At 59.3% G+C, this 22,307-nt stretch overlaps 2 protein-coding genes across 4 annotated transcripts in view; one reads left to right on the forward strand and one right to left on the reverse strand.

Annotated features, from left to right (window-relative positions):
- The first annotated feature begins 9,710 nt into the window (after positions 1 to 9,710).
- GRAP (GRB2-related adaptor protein) lies at positions 9,711 to 14,941 on the forward strand. The gene is made up of 5 exons (XM_017823256.1): positions 9,711 to 9,873; positions 11,046 to 11,143; positions 12,228 to 12,350; positions 13,580 to 13,748; positions 14,737 to 14,941. The coding sequence occupies exons 1-5, from the start codon at positions 9,796 to 9,798 to the stop codon at positions 14,920 to 14,922; spliced, it is 654 nt and encodes a 217-aa protein (XP_017678745.1). The 5' UTR covers positions 9,711 to 9,795; the 3' UTR covers positions 14,923 to 14,941.
- A 609-nt stretch (positions 14,942 to 15,550) lies between these two features.
- The window catches only part of SLC5A10 (solute carrier family 5 member 10), a 39,749-nt gene continuing 32,992 nt past the window's right edge, over positions 15,551 to 22,307 (reverse strand). For 2 of the 3 annotated variants that reach the window (XM_017823254.1, XM_017823253.1), the window contains exons 10-15: positions 19,964 to 20,071; positions 19,456 to 19,606; positions 16,900 to 17,068; positions 16,237 to 16,452; positions 15,958 to 16,081; positions 15,551 to 15,924 (exon numbers count right to left, since the gene is read on the reverse strand). In XM_017823254.1, coding sequence (XP_017678743.1) covers positions 15,677 to 15,924; positions 15,958 to 16,081; positions 16,237 to 16,452; positions 16,900 to 17,068; positions 19,456 to 19,606; positions 19,964 to 20,071 — 1,016 coding nt within the window. In that variant the 3' untranslated portion in view covers positions 15,551 to 15,676. The remainder of the gene's footprint in view (positions 15,925 to 15,957; positions 16,082 to 16,236; positions 16,453 to 16,899; positions 17,069 to 19,455; positions 19,607 to 19,963; positions 20,072 to 22,307) is intronic. The other variant, XM_017823255.1, reaches the window with a different exon arrangement.

Below are 22,307 nucleotides of genomic sequence, written 5' to 3' on the forward strand. Positions count from 1 at the left end.
GAAGGGCTGTGCCGTGCAGATGGTTTCCTCCAAAAAGCCACCAACTGACCCTCTAATGAAAGCTGACAGGCACTTCCACCCAAACAGCCTGTGTGCCTTGCTCTTCATTACAGCCGTGTTTCAAAGTGTGTCTGCATCAGCTTTTCCAGCCTGCACTTGAGAAAGAAACGTGACACTCCAGTGTTTTCCCTCCAGGCAGGGCAGGACCTCTTGTTTTGCTCTGAGATCAGAGCCTGGGGGGAGGCAGGAAACTGGAGATGCTGTCACTCAATGAGTGCCTCTTTCAAGATGCATCTTGCAGACACAGCTCTGGTTAGGGAGGTGTCCAAGCCCTGTCTTGCTGCATCCTAGGAGAACACAACAAGGAATTCTGTCTGCTCACCTACTTTCAATACTTAACATAAAATCACAGGATGGTTTGGGTTGGAAAGGACCTTAAATATCATCCAGCTCCAACCCCCTGCCATAGGCAGGGACACTTTCCACTAGACCAGGCTACTCAGAGCCCCATCCAGACTGGTCTGGAACACATCCCTGGGATGGTGAGTCCACAACCTCTCTGGGCAGCCTATACCAGTGCCTCTATACCCTTATATTAGGGAGTTTCTTCCCAGTCTAACCTAACTCCACCCTCCTTCGGCTTAGGGCCATTCCCCCTTGTCCCCTATCACTACCTGCCCTTGTGACAAGTCCCCCTCCAACTATGTCCTCCCAATAACCTCCAAAATTCACTATAAACCACTACTGGTGTTCAGTTTCTGGACTGGACACCTTTGGTTTTAAGCAGGATGGATGCTCTTATCTTCCCACACGTTGGCTCCCAGCTCCAAACCTTCATGTTTATCATCCTGGAGAGCAGAGGCCGAGTGCAGCACACCCACATGCTGTTTTTCTCTCAAACAGCTCTCCCAAACAGGCTGTCCTGGGTTTCTCCCAAAAGCCCCATCCCTGTATGCCTCTCCCTAGACTCTCCATTCCCTGGCATGTTCTCCATCCTCAAGGCTAAAGCCTCCGCTGAGCCTTGTAGGCAGGTGGCACCTTTCCTAAGCCCTCAGCACCCAGGGGTGCTCAGAGGCCGTCCTACACAGGTAGATTTAAACATATGCTAAAATAATTTACAGAACCAGTAGCTGTCTCTGCCCTGGGGAGCCAAGAACAGCACAGCTGCAAACCACTGGAGGCTGCATTCCTGATCCCAGCTGAGGGAGCAGCAAGCAGGTATCAGCTTGGGATGTAGAACCTGAGCTGTTCTCCTGGTCTCCAGAGGGAGAAGACACAGGTGCCCACACTGGAGAGGGGCTGTAACCCTTTCCCAAGGTATTTTTGAGGGTCTCCCAGAAGCAACTCCAGTCCTTTTTGCTCAGTGTGCTCAGTCCAGCCTGTTCCTGTTACTCCACAGGTTCCCTGAGCTCCTCCAGCCACCTCATCCTCCACATCACTGCCAGCCCTGCTTTCCTGCACACAGCCCGATCCACTTGGAACTGGAGCTTTCTCACAATCAAACTCTTGTCCTAATTATTCATCTGAGCCCTTGCAAGGCATCCAGTGCCTTGTGGTGCCTCCAACTCTCTGCTGCCAGGCAATACCAGAGACTGAGTCACGGAGTGTCCTGAGTTGGAAGGGACCCACAAGGACCATCCAGTCCAACTCCAGGCCCTGTACAGGACACCCCAACAATCCCCCCCTGTCCCTGAGAGCGTTGTCCAAACACTCCTTGAGCTCTGGCAGCCTTGGGGCCGTGCCCACTGCCCTGGGGAGCCTGTTCAGTGCCAACCACCCTCTGGGGGAAGAACCCTTTCCTAATATCAAACCTAAGCCTCCCCTGACACCACTTCATGCCATGAAATAACACTGAAATCCCAGTTTCTGCAGCAGGGATGACCAGCAGGGCTATTCAGTGTGATGCACTGGAGACTCCCCTCCCAAATACTTCTCCAGTGAGAAGTGAGGCTTTAGTAGGATTTAATGTAACATTAATATGACAAGTAGACATAACATGTCCTGCTGCTGCAGAGGTGCTCAGCCTGCAGTGACCATCAACCAGCCACAGCTGCCCAGCAAAGCCCCCAAACCCAGCAAAACCCAAACCCAGTTCCTCTTTCAGCCTGAGAAAGAGAGGGGAGGGAGGAAGGAAGATGGCAAATCTGCATTTCAGATGCTTGCTAAAAGGAACACTGTGTATAAACACAGATATGTAACATTTTGCTAAGTGCTTTTCTCGCTGTTGCAAGTGCATCTCTGCGTGTGTGTACCATACACACACCTACATGGGAAGGGTTTTTATTACCTGTGCTAATGTTAGTGCCTTACATCACTCAACCCACGAGCCCTGCTGGAGCCACACTGTTCCTTTGCCATCAGCCTCACAGGGAGATGGCCCAGGTCCCCATTTTCCTGGGGATCTCAAACTCTTCCATTGAAGCAAATGCTGTTTCCAGCTCTACAGGAATATTTTGAGAGAAAGCAGTGCCTTGGCTTTCCATTTAAGATGAAGAATTGCCTCCTAGGAGTGCTTTTGCTAAGAGAGCAGAAAGCAAGAACACACATCTCAGAGCAAACCCCTGGGCAGTGTTCCTTTAACACAGGCCACATCCTGGGCTCATTTACACAGACAGGTATCCAGAGAGGCTTCAGTGAAATTACCCTGGATTTCCACAGCTGCTGTGTCAGAAATCACAACCCAACACAGCCCCAGGCAGGAATCCATCAGTTTTATTGCGGCCTCTCAAAAAAGTCTGCACTCACTCTTTCCTCTTGCTTTGCACAGGCAAAAGCACCACTCAGGGAAAGTGGCACGAGAGTGGCAGCTTTATTCAGCTTGGTTTTCCAAAGGGCAGCGGATGCAGCAGCACAGTGTGGGTTGGGACAGGCAAGGCTACACGTGTGGATTCTTTCATGTAACCTTTGAGGCTGTTTGCTCATTCCAGACTCGGCAGATGACAAGGCTAGGCAGAGTCTTCACAGCTACCTAATTACTAAACATTTCCTGCAGATAGTCAGCTGAGGAGGGGAGCGAGGTCACAGAGATGAGGAACAGCCCAACCCTGTGTCAGACTTCAGGGAATCCACACAGACCTGCCTCCCCAGGGCCCGGCTCTAGAGGGAAAAAGGCTGCACCAGACACTGTGGCAACAGGAATAAATCAGAGTGAAAGCAGAGCCGGGGACACTCCTGAGTTTCCCCGCAGGAAAGGGCAGTGTGGAGCATCCTGGGAATCCACAGCTGCACCTGCATCCAGACACAGAGGGCTTCAGTGCTCCATCTTCCCTCCGCTTCCTCCCTCTTGTCTTGCCCATCTCTGCCCTGAATAGGCAGTTTCAGGAGGAGCACAGTGCCCGGATTCTCTGGGGTCTCACAGTGCATCCGGCACTGGGAGCATTATCCCGGTGGGCCCTGCTCCAGGCCCTGCCTGCCTCCTCCCACCGCCCGGCGCATCGCCAGCGTGGCCGGGATGTGGCATCACACACATCCTCAGCCTTAGGAAGTGGCCAGCAAAGGAGTCTCCTCCCTCTGGCCATTGGCCCTCAGCCCTGGGCTGTCCCCAAGGCCGGCACCACCTGCTCTGGCACTGCCCAAACACCAGGAGCTCAGCCAAACGCACGGTGGCCAAATCCCAAGTTGCCTCTGTGCTGGTGGTCCCCCACAGCCCTGGGAAGTGTCACCTGGGCATGCCCCCCCCGCCATGAAGGGACACCTGCCCAAATCTCCCCTCAGAGCAGCAGGGTGGGGTACAGTGCCGAAGGAGGAACCGTGGCTGCTCTTGCCACACTGCCAGAGGAAGGCATGACGTGAGCTCTGGCTTAATTGGTTATTAATAACTTCTTTGTTAACAAGCCAGCCCTAAGGAGGAACCGAAATTTGACTACTTCCCTGGTGGAGAGCTCAGCACCCTCTGCCAGCAATCATTCACAATTTCCCCCTGCGTTTTTTTTTTGTTCCCAGGAATCACAGCCCTCCCCGGTGAGTCACGGCGGTGACAGCGCGGTCCCCTCACCTACGCACGCGGCACAGCCTTCTCGGCTGGGTTTTTCTTCCTAAATCCTAGAAAAATAACAGATGCTGTTGTTGAGGGGGAGCTTCTCAGAATCTGTTCAGGCACCAGGCTGTGTCTGGATGTGACCAAATCCACAGTTCCCCTAAAACAAGCCCCGTGGGAGCCTCGGAGCTCCCCTGCCCATGGGTGGTTACTCCTGCCACCCCATGCTGAGGGCGAGGAGCCTTCCCCCATGGCAAACACAGACAGCAAACAGCCTCCACACCCAAATCCCACACCTCCCTGCCTGCTCTCTTTGGAACTTCCAGTTAAAGGGACCCTTCTAATTTCTCCCCCATGCAAAGATGTGACCCTTTCCACCTCTATGCTGTGCTTGCAGCATGAAGCACAGTGGGTTCCAGCCTCAGCTGTCTGGGAATGGCTTCTGAGGACCCACAAGAGAGGGCAGAGAATTCCCCACTCCCATCCATGCTGCAGCACCAGTCCATCCAGGAAATTTTGGTATGGGGACCTTGCCTTCCCCATAACCTGCACAGGCAGCCCAACACCAACAATGAATATTGGACACTAGACATTACAGCAGTTGCTGCCCCCAGAAACCTCCATCAGACATCCCAAGAGCAGGATTCAGCAGAAAACATTCCTCACACAGCTTTAAGCAGAGCCTGACCTGGACAAGGGCACCCAGCAGGCCTCAGAGTTACCCACAGGTGTGTCAGGGACCACAGCAAGATCCCAGGACAGAGCCAAGGACTAGACATGGAGCACACAAGAGCTCCTGCCAGCTGAACACCAAGTACCCGTCCAGGCAGACCTGAACAGCTCCATCTTCTCCAGGTCACACACAGGGAAACCAAGGCCAGCTGGAGGGAGAACACTGTACAGAGGGACAACCCACCTTCTACTCTGGGTGTGCCAGGCTGCCAAGGGGAACCATCTCAGGGAGCAGCAGGATCCCAGAAGCATCTTCAAGACATTGCCAGAACACCTTCGGCTCACCAGCCCAAGCACAGCTGTGGCCTCCATCTCCTTTTTATAGGGCCCAGGGAGGCCAATGTGCTTCAGCTGATGCTGGTCCTGGTGATTAACTCATTAATTGTTTACACTTCTGTAACCTGATCCTGGTCCCTGATGGGTTCCCCTCCCAGTCATGCCCTGGACCAAAACAGAGGCATCACCTGTCCCAAGAGCCAGGTACCAGCACTGCTCATGTCCATCAGTCCAAAACTGAGCTCTGGGAGCCCCTCAGGAAGCACCCAATGTTTGTTCCCCAAAGGCTGCTCTGTCTGGGCTTTCCCTCCTCACCTAAACAGTGTTTGGCCCTTTACCAGGAGGCTGATCCCAGCCACTCTCCAAGGCTGCAACCCTCTTAAGGAGGCTCTTTGGGATGAGCTGCCCTCTCAGTGACCCTTTACAGCAAGTTTGAGGTTGAATTCCACACCTCAGAGTTCATGACTTCCAGTCCTTTTCCAGATCCATCCTCAGGCCCAAGTGCTGAAAGTGAGTTCCCATTGCCAGCCTCCTGCCCTCGGGCTTCCCCCAGGAGAGCACAGTCCTGCTTTCCATCCCACCTGTACCACAAGCAAGCGAGACCCGCTCTGATTTACCAGCCCAAAAACCCTAATACCAGCCCCAAACACCCATGTTGACCCCAGGGAGATGTAGCTCCATATCTGGAGGCCACCAGCACCTCAAGGGGCCTCTCACGGCCACACTGGGCCAAGCGTGGCCAACTGGCCTTGGGTCTGCGGGCTGCCCCTCCTGTGAATGTTTTTCTACAGATCCTCTGGGATGATGAGAGTTTCAGAGGGCTCTGATCCTCTCTACTCAGTTACACCAGGGCGTAAATGGTGACACAAGTTCCTCGGTGTGGGCTGGGCTTTGCAGAGAAATAGGGTTCCGTGGAAGATCTGGTGATCAGGAGTTACCGACGTGGCCTCTGCTCCAGGGGGAAAGTGCTGACTCTGAAATGCTGTTTACAGGCACTGACGTGGCATTTTCTAGCCCAGGATGTTGCTTCCCCTCCGTGTGGGGCCTCAGTGGGGCACCCACTTCCTCGAGGGACATCCGGATCGCCCTCGACAGACATCCGGATCCCCATCCCAAGGGCTGATCCCATCGCCAGGCACACAGACAGCAACATGAGTGACACCTCTGCTGACCTGCGTGCCTGGGTTTATCCACATGCAGCATCCAGGCAAGAGCTTAAATCCAGGCTGTGCTGCATTCCCAACCCCCTGTCACACTGCTGTGGGACGGGGCAGGACCTGTCCCTCTCCCTGCTCACTCCCGGGAGCAAAGCCTCCCGTGCACTCCAGGGGCTGCGGAAGGAGGCAGCTCACCTTGCCCAGCCCTGCACCATCCAGGCCCAGCTCACAGCCCCTCGGGAGGCAAAGCCAGGCTGGAGACACCCCCTGCTCTCCCGTCCTCCCCAGACAGCACCAAGGGCCATGGCACAGCACGGAGCACAGGGGCACTGGCCAGAGAGGAGCCGGGGGAGCCCGGGGTGGCTCCACAACAAAGCTCCCCAGGCCCCCAGAGGAAGGGGAAGAGGCTCCCCTCCCTCCTCTTCCTCCCTCTCGAGTGGGGATTTTTCAGCCAGGTAAACACAGGATGTTGATGAAACAGGGGCTGGGCAGATTGGGCAACCCGGGAGTCAGCAGGAGCTCCAGGCAGTTCCCAGTGCCCAGAGCAGCCATAGAGCTGGGAAAGGACAATGCCAGAGCCCTCAGCACCTCCTACTGCCTGTCCCCAAGGTCATGGAATTTCCCTGCATGGAGGGAGAGGCTACATGGGCTGGTGGTTAAACCCAGGGCAAGGTGGGCTCCCACCCACTGCTGCGTGCTCTCAGGTGATGCACTGCAGCTCCCTGGGATCCCTTGGCATCTCTTGCAGGCTAGGCTGATGCTCAACACCTTGCTCCAGGCTGCAGGCTTTGACACCCGACCAGTGACAACCATGTGGCACCTCCTGGGTCCCTCTGAACACGGGGGACATGCAGGGCACAGGGACATGGGGGCACAGATGCCCCCACATCCCAGGCACCAGATCAGGGACAGGCTCTGCCCTGCTCTGCTCCAGGGTGTGCTGCACAAAGTGTGGCTGCTTGGCAAAGCACAAGAAGAGAGATGGTGGGAAAAAAACCCTTGTTTTGATATTTCTTGGACGTCTCAGGCCCGTGGTTAGTCAACCATTGGCTCCAGGTTGGAGCCTGCAGGGCTCAGCAGCACAGCCTCATGGCCGGGCATCTCCGGGATCCAGGCTTCTCCCGAGGGCTGGTAAGCATGGCATGGGGCAGATTTGGAGCAGGCACAAGGGTTTTGCCAGGGAATGACACAGCTGGACAACAGGATGTGACAGGCATCTCATGTTTTGCAGTACCAGGATAAGGGGTTCCCTAGAGGGGTTCCCTGGAGGCAGCAGATGCTGCACAGGTACCAAACACCCCACTGGGCACTGCTCCCCTCCTGGCATCAGGGAATCCTGTCCTGCTCCCTGGCAGCAAGTTGGGATGAGGCACCCAGAAACCAGCTGGACATGGGAGTGTTTCACTCCCAACCCAGAAAAGGGGCTACAGACTGCTCTGGCATCACTCCTGAGGTCGGGGGGCTGCTGTCACCCCCACAGTGACCACGTGTGCTCAGGCAGCAGCCGGGGACAGTGAGCCAGGACTGGGACACCAGTGAGCAGGAGGGACACGGACCCAGCACAGGGACCACAAGCAGGGCAGCAGGAAGGATGGAGCAAGGGAAGGGGGTCAGGGAGGGGCTGTGATATAGAAGGTGGCAGGACAGACATGACAGAGGGGCTGCCTGCTTCCTTTAGAGCAGGAGTGGAGGAGCAGGTGGCCTGTCCCCAGTGTCCCCAGTGTCCCCAGTGTCCCTCTGGGATCTGCTGCCATCTGCTGGCAGGATCCCATCCTGCTGCGGTCCTGAGTCCAACACTGTGCCAAGGCCTGGGGACCCCTCTGTGACCCCACTGTCCTGTGCCCCACACCCACAGCTCCAGCCCGGACACCCCGGGGTGCCCCCCAAGCCTCCCTGCTCCCAGCCCCAGGAAGCTGAGCCCCCAGACTGCTCCCAGTCTCTACCTACAGCACGGAGATTGTCACCCCAAAAACCCTCTCCCTTGGCTGCAGGTTTCTCCCACACCAACCCTCCCAGTGCCCAGTCATCCCCCCAACTGCCCTATTATTCCTTACCAGGGAAATGGAATTCCATTCCTCCACCCTGGAATGGACTTCCTATCATCCAGTTTGGGCTGATGGACACAGGGACAGGATCAGGCCCTTGGTCACAGCAGGGTTGGAACAGTGGCTCTGCTGGGCTGGTTTCCCCATGGAACATCCAGCTCCATCCTCGTCAAGGCTGCCAAGGGGTAGGGGAAGCTCTAGAGAGCTGTCTTCCTGCAGCATTCCCATCCCCTGGATCTCTTCCTGCTGCATTCCCATCCCCTGGGTCTCTTCCTGCTGCATTCCCATCCCCTGCGTCTCTCCGGGACATGGGGATCCACCGAGTCCAGTCCTCCATGTGACAGGCGAGCTTACATGGAGCCTCTTCCCACAGCCTCCCTGACCTTCTGGGACTTCCCAGTGTCTCCGCTTCCCCTGGGACCAGCAGATCCCAGGGATAACCACTGGGGACAGGGGCCTCACTGGGTGTGGGGACACCCAGGGCCACCCTACACATCCCTCTCCTCTTCCCATGGGCGTGAGAGCCTGAAAACGGCCTCAGTGGGGTCTTATATGGGGTTTGCTTTTTGGATGCAGTCAGGAATTGGGATTAAGGTTTGGAGGAGGTGAATCACCGAGCCCGTGTCCCCACAGTGGCCCTGCAAGCACCACAGCTCATCCCACCCTGGGCAGATGGCAGCGGCATCCTGCTCCTCGCTGGAAAGTGCCCAAATCCATGGGCAGGGCCTGAGCTGCAGCTGTCCCTGCTTTAATTCCTCACAGCAAAGCAAGCCAGTGTCTGGCGGATTTTCCACACTCTTCGTGCCCCAGCCCACACACAGGAAGGCTGCACAGCATCGGAGACCTTCCCGCTGGGAACGATACCCGGCGGGCGAGCCCTGCACACTCAGTGCCTGACTCCCATGAGAGCTGCAGGAAGTCGTTTCAGTCTAAAAGGGATTTTCATTCCCTAGCCCTGCAAAAGAAAGCTGGGAAAAAATCAACCCACCAAAGGGACACAACCCAAAAAGCTAATGACAGTTGTGCTGAGATCTGACTGTTCGGAGCTGGGACACGGAGTGTTCAATCTGAATTCCAAAGAATCCAGGTGTGTGCATCCGCCCACCGCCCTCCGCCTCCGCCATTCCCACCCTCCGTGGTTTTTTTTCTTCTGGAGCAACCATTCCCACCAAGCCACCTTTTGGCAGCTCAGCCTTTACAAGACATCAGAGACTCCCCCCCACCAGCACTGCCAGCCTGCCCATGCCCTCCAAACACACTTCCCAACATCCTCAACCCATGTCCAGCCCATCACCGTCCTGTTTCCATCCAAATCCCCACTGCTGCCCACCATCCACCGCAGAGGGGATGCACCCGGGTCCCTTGGGAGATCCCTTTGTTCCCCTGGCACCCAGGGGGGCTGGCACAGCTCCCCACCCCTCTGAGCACATCTGGGCAGCTGTGCCCTCTGGCAGCGCCCGCGTGGTGCTCCGGCAGTGCCGTGACATCAGCGCGGTTTCCTGCCCGCCGGCACTGCCGCGCCGTGTGCTCGGCCCGGAGCCCAGAGCCCCGCGGGGTGCTGAGCCCCAGGCAGCCCCCTGGCACCCCTCCAGACCCACTGGTGACAGCCATGGAGTCAGTGGCTCTCTACAGCTTCCAGACGACGGAGAAGGACGAGCTGCCCTTCCAGAAAGGGGACACCCTGAAGGTACCGAGGGCAGGGGGTCACCAGCCGCAGGGGGGGTTGGATGCTGTTGCTTTTGGGGGACAGGGTGGGCACAGGGCACAGGGTGACACCGGTGCTTTCACTGCCCCTGGCTTTGTTGCCTCTTTGGGGCCCTCTGTGGGGTATAAGGAGCCAACTTGAGGATTTTGGGGTGCAGAGCAGCATTCCCAGCAGTGGGTACCGCTTGTCTGTGCCACCAAGCACATCTCCAGAGAGGGACGTGCCCAGCTGGGACATGGCATGTGGCCCCCATGGCCATTGGTGCCACCAGCTGTGCTCTGCAGCAGCCCCGCAGGGCTGGAACACACTTTTCCTGCCCCACTGAGGCACTGGGGGCTGCAGGGATCCAGCAGCTGGGAGCATGTGCCCAAACACCCACCCAGGCACTGGCATCAGGACAGGCTCTTAAATGCCCCCTGGGAATCCCAAAAAGCATCGGGGGGGCTCAGAATATCCCGGGGGGGCTGCAGCCCTGTGACAGGGTAAGAGCACCCACACCCTCCCCTGCTGTCCTGTCCATGGGGCTGATGCTGCAATGCTGGCAACTCCTCCTGGTCCCCCAGCACCCTGTAGCCCCCCATGGGTGCAGCCACCCCCAGGAGGGGCGAGGGCATGGCCTGGCTGTAACTCAGGGCCCCAAACCCCCCGTGCCCGTCCCTGGCTCCCGGCGTGTTTTCCCCGTGGCCCCAGACCGTGACCCGGGGTTTCAGATCCTGTTTGCACAGCTGTGCCACCCTCGGGCCCCTGCGTGGGACGCTGGAAAATGGTGTCACACACAAGTAAGTGTCAGCACCCTGCTCTCACTGGGGCACTTCCTCCCAAGGGGCACCCACTGCCACCATCCTGGGGGGACGTGAGGCCTGGCTGATGTCCCGGCTACTCCAGGGACAGATTTTGCCCTCTTCCCTCAACAGGGGTTTGGGACAATGCTGGGCACCTCCCAGCTGTTGGCATCCATGGCAAGCCAAGGAGGGCTGGGAGGAGCATCCAGATGCCCCCAAACCCCCCAGACCGTGTCACTGTTGGCAGAGCCCCCTTTCCCCAGGTTTTGGTGGGTGATGTCAGGTCTGGGGCAGCAATGGGGGTCCCACTCGGCCCCTGTCCCAGGGGAGCAGCAGCCAGGCTGATGCCTCCCTGTTCCTCTCCCACCTTAGATCCTCAACATGGAAGATGACCAGAACTGGTACAAGGCTGAGCTGTTTGGCTGCGAGGGCTTCGTCCCCAAAAACTACATCAAGGTCAAGCCACACCCGTAAGTGCCAAACCACCGTGTGGGGAAGGGGGGCTCAAGCACCCACCACCCAGGCAGCGATTCCAGCGGTGCATCCCAATTCCCAAAGGTCTACCAGGAGCCAGGGTAGTCCCACACTTGGGGAAACTGAGTCACAGAGATGGGGTCTGACTGCTCTATCAGTCTGCCATTGCCACCACAGCCCCAGGGGACAGGAGGCAGAGGAACACCCACGTACCCCCAACACACCAAAATCCAACCCTCACACCGGGCTGCCACTAAATAAATGATAATTGGGGAACAACAAAGCGTAATGGGATTACAACTGCATCAGACACAATCCTATTACCGTGTTATTAAAGCCCACTGTAATCCATCTCTGATTTAACCTGTGTTTTATGTATCATTAGCCCCCGGTAAATCACATTTAAATGCCAGAGCAAACGTGTGGGCTGGAGGCAGCCTGGGGCACATCCCGCTGCCTCTCCAGCTTCGGGGTGGCTGAGGTGCAGCCTCTTCCATGCAGCACCTGGAGGGTTGACTCTGTGCTGAAATCCGTGGCTGATCATTCATGGGACAGGTAGCAGAGGGTCTCCACGGCCTGAGGGTCCGAAATGCCCGGACACGGCCGTGGCAGGGATGGGAGATGGGGACTCTGCTCCTCCACCTCCTTTTGGCAGCTGCCACCGAAGCAGGCAGGAGGGTTTTATCCTGGCATGGAGGGTTTTCTGCTCTACACCTGGAAGGGGCCAAGGGACACGGAGGAGGGGACAGGCAGCAAAGTGGGGGACGAGGCACGTGATGTGAGCGGGCAGGTGACAGGATGCGGTCGCGGCTGTCAGCGATGCTGCGCTCACCCTGCACGTGGGAACACCTCTGCACCCACAGCACCCTGTGGTGCCTCACCCCACGATAAATCGGGAGGGGGAGGGAAGGGAGTGACTGCTGTGGGGGGCTCCCAGCCCTGTGTGGAGCCCTATGGAGACCCCTCTCCTGCCGGCAGCGGAGCTCTCGCTGCCTCCATCCTGCAGGGTGGGGACGTGGCACTGGGGTGTCCCCGGGTGTCCAGGGCTGCCCGTGTGGCTCAGCCCGGTGTCCCTCCCAGGTGGTACGCGGGCAGGATCTCCCGGCAGCTGGCAGAGAAGCAGCTCCTCAAACGCAATCACGTGGGAGCCTTCCTGATCCGCGACAGCGAGAGCACCCCGGGGGAATTCTCCATCTCCGTCAAGTGAGTGGCCCTGGGACACGTGGCAGGATGGGGGTCCCTGCAGCTCCCGCTCTGGGGACTGAGGCATCAGGCCACCCTTGCGTGGGGTCCCTGTGACAGTGCTGGGGAAGGGGCGAGCACCCTGCCCGGCCCCTGCCACCTCGAAGGGGTTGGGGGCTGCGGAGCCATGTCCCGGCACATCCAGGCACAGCCTCGCACACAGGGCTTTCCTTTCCTTCCTCTCCTTCCTCCCCCCTACATCCCCGCGCTCCGCCTTCAGCCCCGCTGCTTCCTGCTGCCTGCACCGCTGCCTCGCCCGGGGTCCCTCCCAGGGACAGCCCTAAACACAGCCCTGTGGGTGAGGATGGAGCTGGGGACAACCTGCAAGCACAGCCCAGGGGACACGGCCTGCGGGAACAAGCTGCCCGGAGCATCCCCAGGGATGAAGGGCTGCAGCATCCCGATGCCTTTGGCATCGACAGCCAGGGCAGAGCCTATCTCCGGGCATCTCATCCCATCCCATCCCTGCCCCTTCCCTGCCCCAGCTGGGGGAGCAGGAGCCGGCCCCAGGCCAGGCAGGCACTTTCTCACACTGCTAATCCCTAATGAAATGTTTCGGGAGGTTCTTGCCCATAATGAAAGGGAGCCGTGCTCTGCTGTGCGTCACCAGCGTGGCAGGTCCTGCCCCTGCCTGGGGCTCTGGCAGAGGCAGGTCCCTGCAGTGTAGACACCCCAACCTGGCACCCCCAGGTACACTCCAAGGGGTGCCAGCATGGGGGGCTGCGAGGGAAATCCTGGCCTGTCCCATCCTCCTGAAGCTTGGGGGTCCCCAGGAGTGCAGGGAAGCTGGGAGCCCAATCCCAACATTTTCAACCTCCTCTCCTGTACGTGCTGAGCTGAGACCTGCAGCTCTCACCACACGTTCCTCAGATGTGGCCCTGGACAAAGCCACCTGCCCTACACATGTCTGGCACACTGCCCTCCCTGAGCCCACGGGCATCCCGCTGTGCCAGGGCCGGGACTGAGCTTCAGCTGCCTGTGGGATGAGTTGTAGCACGTCTCAGCTGTGAGCCCTTGTTGCAGGACTAGGAGTGACCCCAGTCATCCCCACCATGGCAGGATGGGTATAATGAGACCCCTGGGCTCCTTCCAACCTCCTCAGCACCTCCAGGTTTTCCTACCTTGCCAGAAGAGTGTCTGGGTGCTGCCAGCGTCCCAAGGCCAGGATAACATCCATCCTCCTTCCACAGCTACGGGAAGCATGTCCAGCATTTCAAGGTGCTCAGGGAGAGGAACGGCAAGTATTTCCTCTGGGAGGAAAAGTTCAACTCCCTCAACGAGCTGGTGGATTTCTACAGGATGACCACGATCGCCAAAGAGCAGCAGATCTTCCTCCGGGACGAGGACCAGAGCCAGGAGGTACAGCCATGGAAGGGGCCATGGGGACATGCAGAGCTGGGGTGTGGGGTGATGGCACAGCTGCTCCCAAACCCCTGCATAAGGCCCCTCGAGCCTCAGCATCCCCACAGAGGGGGGACAGGGACATCCTTGGGACACCTGGCCCTCGGCTCTCCAGTGTGGAGCAGGAGAGGGTGCAGCAGCACTGCAGGGAGGAAAAGCCCCCAGAGCAGCTCAGCAGGGCAGAAGAGGGCAGGGCAAGGCAGGTCACCCCGGGCACTTGCCACCATCTCTTGGGCCAGGGATGCTGCCCAGGGCGGGTGGCAGAGCCTGACCAGCCCAGGACAGGGCACAGCCTGGGGCAAACTCTAGCAAAGCCAAGCCCTGGGGCAGTGGCTGTGGAGGCAGCAAAACTGGACCTTGGGAGCTGGGATGGGAGAGGCTCCAGCACCCAGAAGGGCCTGGGAAGGACCTGGGAAGGATAGGAGTGCCAGCTGCCTCCAAAGGGAAGGGGTCCCCTGAGCACCCATCTTGGCTCTCCCAGCAGCAGGAACAGGGAGTTTCCTGGGCTCTGGGGTGCTCCCCTGCACCCCAGGCTCTTCCCTGCATCCCACGCTGCTCCTCTGCACCCCAGGCTGTGTCCTGCACCCCAGGGTGTTTCCCTGCACCCCAAGGTGCTGCTCTGCATCCCTGGCCCTGCCCTGAGCCCCAGGCTCTGGCTGCATCCCAGGATGTTCCCCTGCACCCCAGGGTGCTCCCCTGCACTCCAGGCTCTTCCCTGCACTCAGGGCCATCCCCAGCATTCCGTTCTTCCCACGGCAGAATTTCCCTAGCTTCCCTCTCTCCCCTCAAAATAGGCACCCCAAGCCCTCCCAGGGCTGGTTCTTGTCCCACAGTGGCACAATGTCCCTGTCACTCTGGGGACCCAAACAGTGCAACGTGGTGCGGAGGGGCTGGTGGATGGGGACCCCTCTCCCCCCGCCAACCCCTGCTCTCAACTTCCCTCCAGGTGGGCAGACCCCGATTCGTGCAAGCCCAGTTCGACTTCCCAGCCCACGAGGGCTCCCAGCTGCCCTTCCTCCGCGGGGACATCATCGAGGTCCTGGACTGCCCTGACCCCAACTGGTGGCAGGGGAAGATCTACGGACGGGTCGGCTTCTTCCCTCGGAATTACGTCCACCCCATCCGCAAGTGACCCCCCCCCCGGCCCCGCGGGCGCGGCAGGACCCGCCCCACTGCCCCCACCCACCGGAGCCGCTTCGAGCCCACACACGGGCTGTGTGTCCCTTCATCCCCACAGCCATGAAAACTTTTCCAGGGCCACAGTCCAGTGGGATGACAGCAACAGAGGGGGAGAGCAAGTGACCCCCAAACCTTAGCTCCTCTCCGGGCCCTGTAAGCGAAGAACCCACCTCCAGGGAGGGCTGCAGGCAGCCAGGATGCAGCTGGGCTCCGTGACCCCGTGGAGGGATGCCAGGACTCCAGGTGCCAGGGGAGGCTGATCCAGGGGGGATTCAGTCCTGTGGGTGCTGTTCATAGCTGCAAATTGTGGCTTTATAGTATTTTTTTTTTATTTAGAGCTAGTAAAATTTGTTTGGGTGACAACCCACGAGTGTGACTGCTCTTTTCCCACCACTGCCACAGTGGTCCTGTCCTGAATTCATGCCCCCGCTACTTTGGTGTGGATTTGTTCCAAGTGAAGCCCCCATTTTCCCACCCAAATCCCTGTCCCAAACCCCTCCCAGGGACTTGCTGCCCTCACAAGTGCCCCCCACACCTCACACCCTCTGGGATGCACTCAGGGTCCACAGTGCTGAGGATGCCCAGCTCACTGCACCAGTGGATTTAAACATCACGTGTCCCAAGTGTGACAAATAAAAGCTATCACATAAATCCCCATTTTCCCCCCCTCCCAGCAGCTTTCCCCCTCTCCAGGGGCTGGCTGGGCACTAGGCAAAATAGGCATAACAGAAAATATTGACACACATCAGGACAACAGCGTTGATGCTGCAGACACGGGCCCAGAATGGAGGTTCTGTGGTGTCCTCGAGGGCCACAGCTGGGGGTCCCACAACCTTGGATGGCTGCTGGATGTCTGGGTTGGATGAGCAGGAACCTGGCACAGAAATACAGTGAGTGTGGGGGACAGACAGCCCTGGGGACCAGCCACCTCCTGGCAGGAGATATCTGTGCCATCCTGCTGCCCGTTACAGGCAGGGAGTGGGGGCACTGCTGTGCCTCCCCTGCCAGACACCCCCAAGGACACACTCACCATCGGGGGGTCCCTGGGATGTGCCACACACAGAGGGCTGGGGGGGCTCCTGCGAGAGGGTCCACCAGGTGAGATCCTTCAGCTGGAAACCAGAGTGAGATTTACTGAGAAACCCCCCCAGGCCAGACCCCTGTGGGACCCCCTGGCTGAGCTCAGGGTGCACAGGGTGACACTGATGTCTCCATCCAAGGAGATCTGGTGGGGGGAGAGGGTGAGGGGTCTGGGTGCCCCACTCACCTGGGCTGGGGGCGGTGGGGGGGTCAGCAGGCTGCCCCCTACCACGACAGCAGCTGTGGCAGTGGCCAGGAGCACAGCAAAGTGCAGGTAGTGGATGTCAGTGAGCAGCCAGGGCCGCTGGTCGGGGACCCCACAGCGGGGTGTGGGGTGTGCCAGCTCCAGCCCCAGCCTGGCCAGTCCCAGCACCAGCCCTGCCATCAGGCCCCAGAAAGCTCCCTGCAAAGCCAAGGTCTGTGGGGGGGTGGCTGGAGCAGGATGGTCACCCCACAGCAGGGACAAACCCCCTGGGAGCTGCTCCTTCCAGCCAGCCCTGGGAGAAGGTCCAGTGCCCCCTGCGTGTTGGGGCACGGCTGAGCCCTGGCCCCCCTTCTGCAGGGGATGTCCCCTGCCTCCCCCATTTGCCATGCCACACTTGGTGGCCATGCATGGCAGCACCTCCCACCTCCTCCTCCTCTTTTTCGCACCGGACACCCACCAGCTCCCAGGGGAACACCAGCCAGGCTCGGTTCCTCTCACCAGCCCCTCCAGCATCGCCCCCTCCCTTCCTCCTCCTTCCACCCCACAACCCCCCAGGCCCTGCTGGGTTCCTGGGAGCAGGGCAGACGGGGATGTTGGTACCACCCATGTCCCCAGGCTGTCCCCAGGGCCACCCCAGCTGTGTACCTGCTCGTTAGCTCGGGGCCAGAAGACAGCCAGGACGAAGACAGCAGTGACGGGAGGAGCCAGGTAGCTGGTGACAGCCTGGATGTAGACGTAGAGCTGGCCACCACTGGAGCTCTGCAGGATGGGGATCCAGACCACGCTGAGGGCCACCAGCACCACTGTGACCACCCTGTGAGCAGCAGGGAGGTGGTGAAGGTGATGTTCCTGTCCCACCTGCACTTCTTGGCACCTGCAGCGTCACCGTGGCAATGGGGGTCCCCAAAATCAGGGTCCCAGTGCCGGTGCAGAAGATGCAGTTGGGTCAGCAGCAGGACACATGCTGCTGGGTGACATCCTCAGGGCCACAGAGGGTGCTAATGATTCCTGTGCTGGTTCCATTCCGGGCAGGTGAGCACTCCCCAGGCCCCTGCCCAGTCCCAGGGGGCTGCTAAACTGGACCCCCCATGGGGAAACTCCAGGCAAAGGGCACTTTCACTATGAAAAGCCACCAGCTGCAGGTGTTGGGTGCTTTGGCCAAACTTGCTCTCAGCATCCCCATGTCCAGTCAAGGCACCCAGCTGAGAACTGGGGACCTGGGCTGAGCTGCCCCGTGCTCAGCTGCCCTGGCCAGGCTCTGACAGAGGGGTGTGTTAGTCCCCAACATCACCCTGACCTCATCCTCGCCCAAATCCCAGCCACACCCCACAGCATCACCCTCCTCCGAAGCACGAGGGGTTGGCCAGACCCCAGATTTTGGGCCCAAGCCCAAAATGGGCAGGACCCATCCCAAAAGCTGCCATATTTATAGCTCAGCCCGGTTTATTTACAGCTTCACAGAATTTCCTACATCTCCATCTGCTCATCTCGAAAAGCAGAAGTAGGAAAAAATAAGAGAAAAAATAAGCCATGAAAGCAGCTCTAGCCAGAGCCCCCATTGCTGCCAGGTGCTGGGGAAAAGGGAACCAGCCTGAGCGTAAAATACACACCCTGACCCACGGGATGGGAGAAATCCCTCTGTTCAGAATGTTTGTGAGCCACAGAGGAGAAAATCAGAGAATGATGGAACGGTTTGGCTGGGAAGGGACCTTAAAGCCCTTCTCATTCCAGCCCCTGCCACAGTCAGGGACACTTCCCACTAGACCAGCTTGCTCCAAGCCCTGTCCAACCTGGTCTTGATGCTAAAGGACCATGGAAAACCACAGGAGTTCTGAGTGTGGCAGGAGCTGGGAGTGCCAAGTGTCCGTGCCCTGCTCCACATGCAGCCCGAGGTGGGTGTCTGGGCAGGGAATGGGGAGCAGCAGCAGGCACAGCCTGCTGCAGGGCACTGGGGGAATTTGGGAAGGATCGGGTGTTCCAACCACCACGCCACCGCCTGGGCATGGAGCACACATCAAACACCAGCGGGGATTTCCAGCCAGGCACCAAGGCCCAGCAGGAGCTCAAACGCCCAAGTCCAGGAACTGGGAGCTCTTTCTGATCCTACAATCAAAGCCCTTTCCTCCCTGTGCTGGGAAGGGCTTGGAACGAGATGTGATCTCCAAGGACCCTTCCAACCCAAACCATTCTGTGATTCCACGATCCCTGGATGGGGCATCCCCACCCCGCTGGGTCCGGGGGGTGGGCGATTGGCCTCCCTGGCAGCTGCTCAGGAATAACCCCAGGCTGCCTGTCTCTATCTATGCTGGCAGGTAGGAAAACATCAAACTTGCAGCTTAAACAGCTTTTTTCCCTCTCCAAAGCGCTTATCGTTGGCTCTGTCCCCGCGATCCGCAGCGTCCTGCTCGCACTAATCACCCGACACGCTAATGAAGCGCCGGGATCCACCGCAGCACCGACTCCCGCCCCGGGCGGGCAAAGCCCTTTGCAAACACTCATTATCCATCCTCGGGAAAGCTGTCCTGCGTTGTCACACCCTTGTCACCGGCAGCGAAGCCAGTGCCAGGGAGGGGCGAGGCAGGCCCTGAAGCAAGAGCCCCTCTTCCCATGAGGGAACACGCGAGACCACCGTTCCCCAGCATCACTGCCCATCCCCTTCCCACCCTCCGGAGGTGGAGGATGCCCAGAAACAGCTGCTCCTGCAGCCGCTGGACCAGCCAGCCCTCCCCGCAGCCCCAGCACAGCCCAGCCAAAGCCCTGACCCAGATTCCCTCCTTGTTATTGTCTGCCCCGCGCCGAGGACGCTCCCGGCCCCGTGGCACCGTGCCGGGCATTCCGCAGCGCTGACTCCGCCGCCCCGAGCGCGGCACCGCGGGCGGGTTCCCGGGCTGCCCGCGGGCACCCGCCGTCCCACGGGAGCAGCCGGGGCGTGTGTGGGCAGCGCTGCCCTTCGCCACGCGGCCAAGTTCCCCCGTGTGCTTCGTGTGCGACCTCAGCCCCGGGAGCGGCCGCGGCTTCCTGGGGGGAACGGGCAGGAGGCGGCGGGGAGAGGCTTCACACCGGCCAAACCGTCTGCATTTCCTGGGCTTTCATACATAAAATAACACAAGGGCTTGTTTTCCTTGCATAAACCAGGCTGAGCACAGGCATTTTTCAGGCTGGACTGGCCCCACCAGTCTCCCCGAAACCCCCGGTCACTACCTGCCCACGAGGAGCAGCTCCCGGTCACCGGCCCCCGGCCGCAGCTTCCTCCAGATGTCCATGGTGAAGAGGGTGCTGCTGCTGTTGAATATGGAGGTCAGGGATGACATGAGTGCTGCCATCATCACCGCGATCATCAGACCCCGCAGCCCTGGGGAGGAGAGGAAGTGTCAGGGAGTGGCTGAACCGGGAGAGATGGCATGGGACAACCCCAGGATAATGCCTAACCCTCTGCAGGCACGCTCTGGGGTCTCCCCTGGGGCAAGGATGGGTTTTGGGAACCCCCAGCTGCACCACAGGAAGCCGAGACCCTGCTGTCACCCACAGGGTCACCCCCATCCCCTGACCTCACTTTTGGAGCCGCCCTCGGAGGGGCTGCGTGGGCTGTCCCATGCACAAACCCACCCAGACCATCCATGGGGTCCCCCCCAACAGTCAAGCCATGGCAGCAGCCCCAGGGTGCAGCAGAGCCCGATGAAGATGGGGTGACCCCCTCCCACCCACCTACCGCTGGGCATCAGCTCCACCACCAGCTTGGGGTAGGCGATGTTGGAACAGCCCACGGCGGCCCCGCAGACACGGGTGCACTCCTCGGGGTCCACACAGGCCACGGAATCTGGGGGACAGAAGCAGTGACATGTTGAGACCCCTCACAGGGCAGGGGCCAGCCCTGCACCCCCTCTCACCCGCTCCCACTGTGGCAGATGTTGACCCTTCACCATGGCCATGGTGCCCAGACCTTTGCAGGGGATGGGGTGGAGAAACAGGGAGCACACCCTGTGTGGAAATCCACCTCTGCATCCCCACCTTATTATCTCATCAGCCTCAACGCCATCTCTCTCCATCAGCGAGATCCATCCCAGCAGCATCCCCTCACCTCCTGCTGCTCTTACCTGGCTCAGCACCAGTTGGATCTACCACCACATTAAATCCAGTGACAGCTGCCCTGGGGGGACCTCCAGAGCCCCACCAGGACCTGGGGCCACAGCCAGAGGTCACAGAGCCCCAGGGCAGGCACTGTCCATCCCCATACACATGGGGCCATCCAGGTTCCTGCACTGTTGTGGCAATTTCTCAGGCATGGGCAGCACCAGCAACTCCCAGGACACGCGTGGCACCGCGCCAGGGCCATCAACACCCAATTATTTCTATGGCTCAACGAGCACTGAACCCTTTCTTTTTTTTTATTGTTATGCTCATAAAATATTGAAATGGATGGAAATTAACGTCAGGCATAAATATGGATGGGCTGCCTGGCTCCCCAGTCCACACCCGCCCTCCCAGGAGCACGGGGACGAGCACGGGTGATCCCTGTGATGACAGGGAGCATCATCCTGGTTCTCTCACGTGGTGACCCCCAACCCAAGCAGGGGGCAGCCCTCACCCCTGGTTCGCCTGAAACCCCAGCTGGTGACACCTTGGGGCTTTCCATAAAGGAGAGTGGGTGCACTGGGAGCGGGACACGGTGGGGGCAGACCACAGGCAATGCTCAGCACATCCCAGGGATGTCAAAAACTCCCAGCCTGGGCCGCCTTTCCCCAAGGTGAGAGCCAGCGCCGGGGCTCCGGTGACTCTGTCCCCCAGGAGCTGTGAGTAAAGCTGCCATCACCGTCCCTGCCTCAGTTTCCCCTCCAAACCACCACCTTGTGCTTGGCTCCATGCAAATGGTTGGTGGCTGGAGGGTGGAAGGCGCTCCAGAGGGCAAGGAGTTGTCTGGGTGTTATATTCCTGCTGAAACACCCATCCCAGGGCTCAGCTCAGCCATGGAACCCCTCGGTGGGACCCTGGAGCATGGGGGAAGCAGAAGCCAAGCCCAACGGAGCAGCCAGAGCCCTCAGGCCAGGAGCAGAGCCCAGTGCTGGGCCCCACTGCATCTTTTAGGTCCTCTGCTAGAAATGGAAAATTAATTAGGAGCTTGTAATGACTGCTCCCCTCTGCAGCCAGGAGGAGCTGGCTGCAGGAGAGGGGCTGTGTCTGCGCCAGGCGCTGCTTGTCTGGCTGGATCAGCCCAGGGACACTGGGAATGGGGAGGACTGACCTGCTCAGGCACAGCAACCTGTCCCTGCAAACAGAGGCTGAATTTGGGCGCTTAATTCACTGTGTGGGGCAAAGACTCCTGGGTGAACAAGCCCCCAGGAACTGGGGATGGGGGATCCAGGTGTCTTCGCCCCATACAGGGATCAGGTGATGCTCCAGGTGTGGAGCTCTGCCATCCCAATTCGCCCCCACCAGCTGTCTCCAGGAGCCAGTGCATCACACGATGGATGGGATGCAGCACTTACACCACAGGCAATAAATCATTAGCGCACACACCCCGCAAAAGAGCCCATAAATCTCCCGGCACAATAAAAACAGCCGGAGCGGGTGGCAGTGGCTGAGGTGGGGACAACCACAGCACACTCCAGCCACGCCACACACACCCACGCTCCATGCACCGAGCCAGGGCATCTCCCAACCTACCCAAGGGGGGGACAACAACTGGAATGAGGCCCTGGAGCCCTCCATGGGTGCTGGCTCAGTGCTTGTCTTTGTCACATTTACTGTCCTCTGCTCATCAGGGCTGGAATTTCACCTAAAACATCCAGTTTTGGCTCCAGCGCCCTCAGTATCTGCTGTACCACTCACTGGCCAGGCCACAGCATGGAAGTGACATCCCACCACCGGAAAATCCCTAAGGGGTCAGCACAGCCTTTCCATAAATTCATCAGGTCCACCTGAAGCACCCGCTGAGCTGCTATTTGGTGGGAGCCAAATGCTTAATTCCCCCCTACACTGTAGACATGGCACTTGGGGACATGGTTTAGTGTTGGACCTGGCAGTGCTGGGTTGGACTTGATGATCTTAGAGGGCTT

Source organism: Lepidothrix coronata, unplaced genomic scaffold, assembly GCF_001604755.1.
Source record: "Lepidothrix coronata isolate B3197 unplaced genomic scaffold, Lepidothrix_coronata-1.0 Scaffold101, whole genome shotgun sequence".
Taxonomy (NCBI): domain Eukaryota; kingdom Metazoa; phylum Chordata; class Aves; order Passeriformes; family Pipridae; genus Lepidothrix; species Lepidothrix coronata.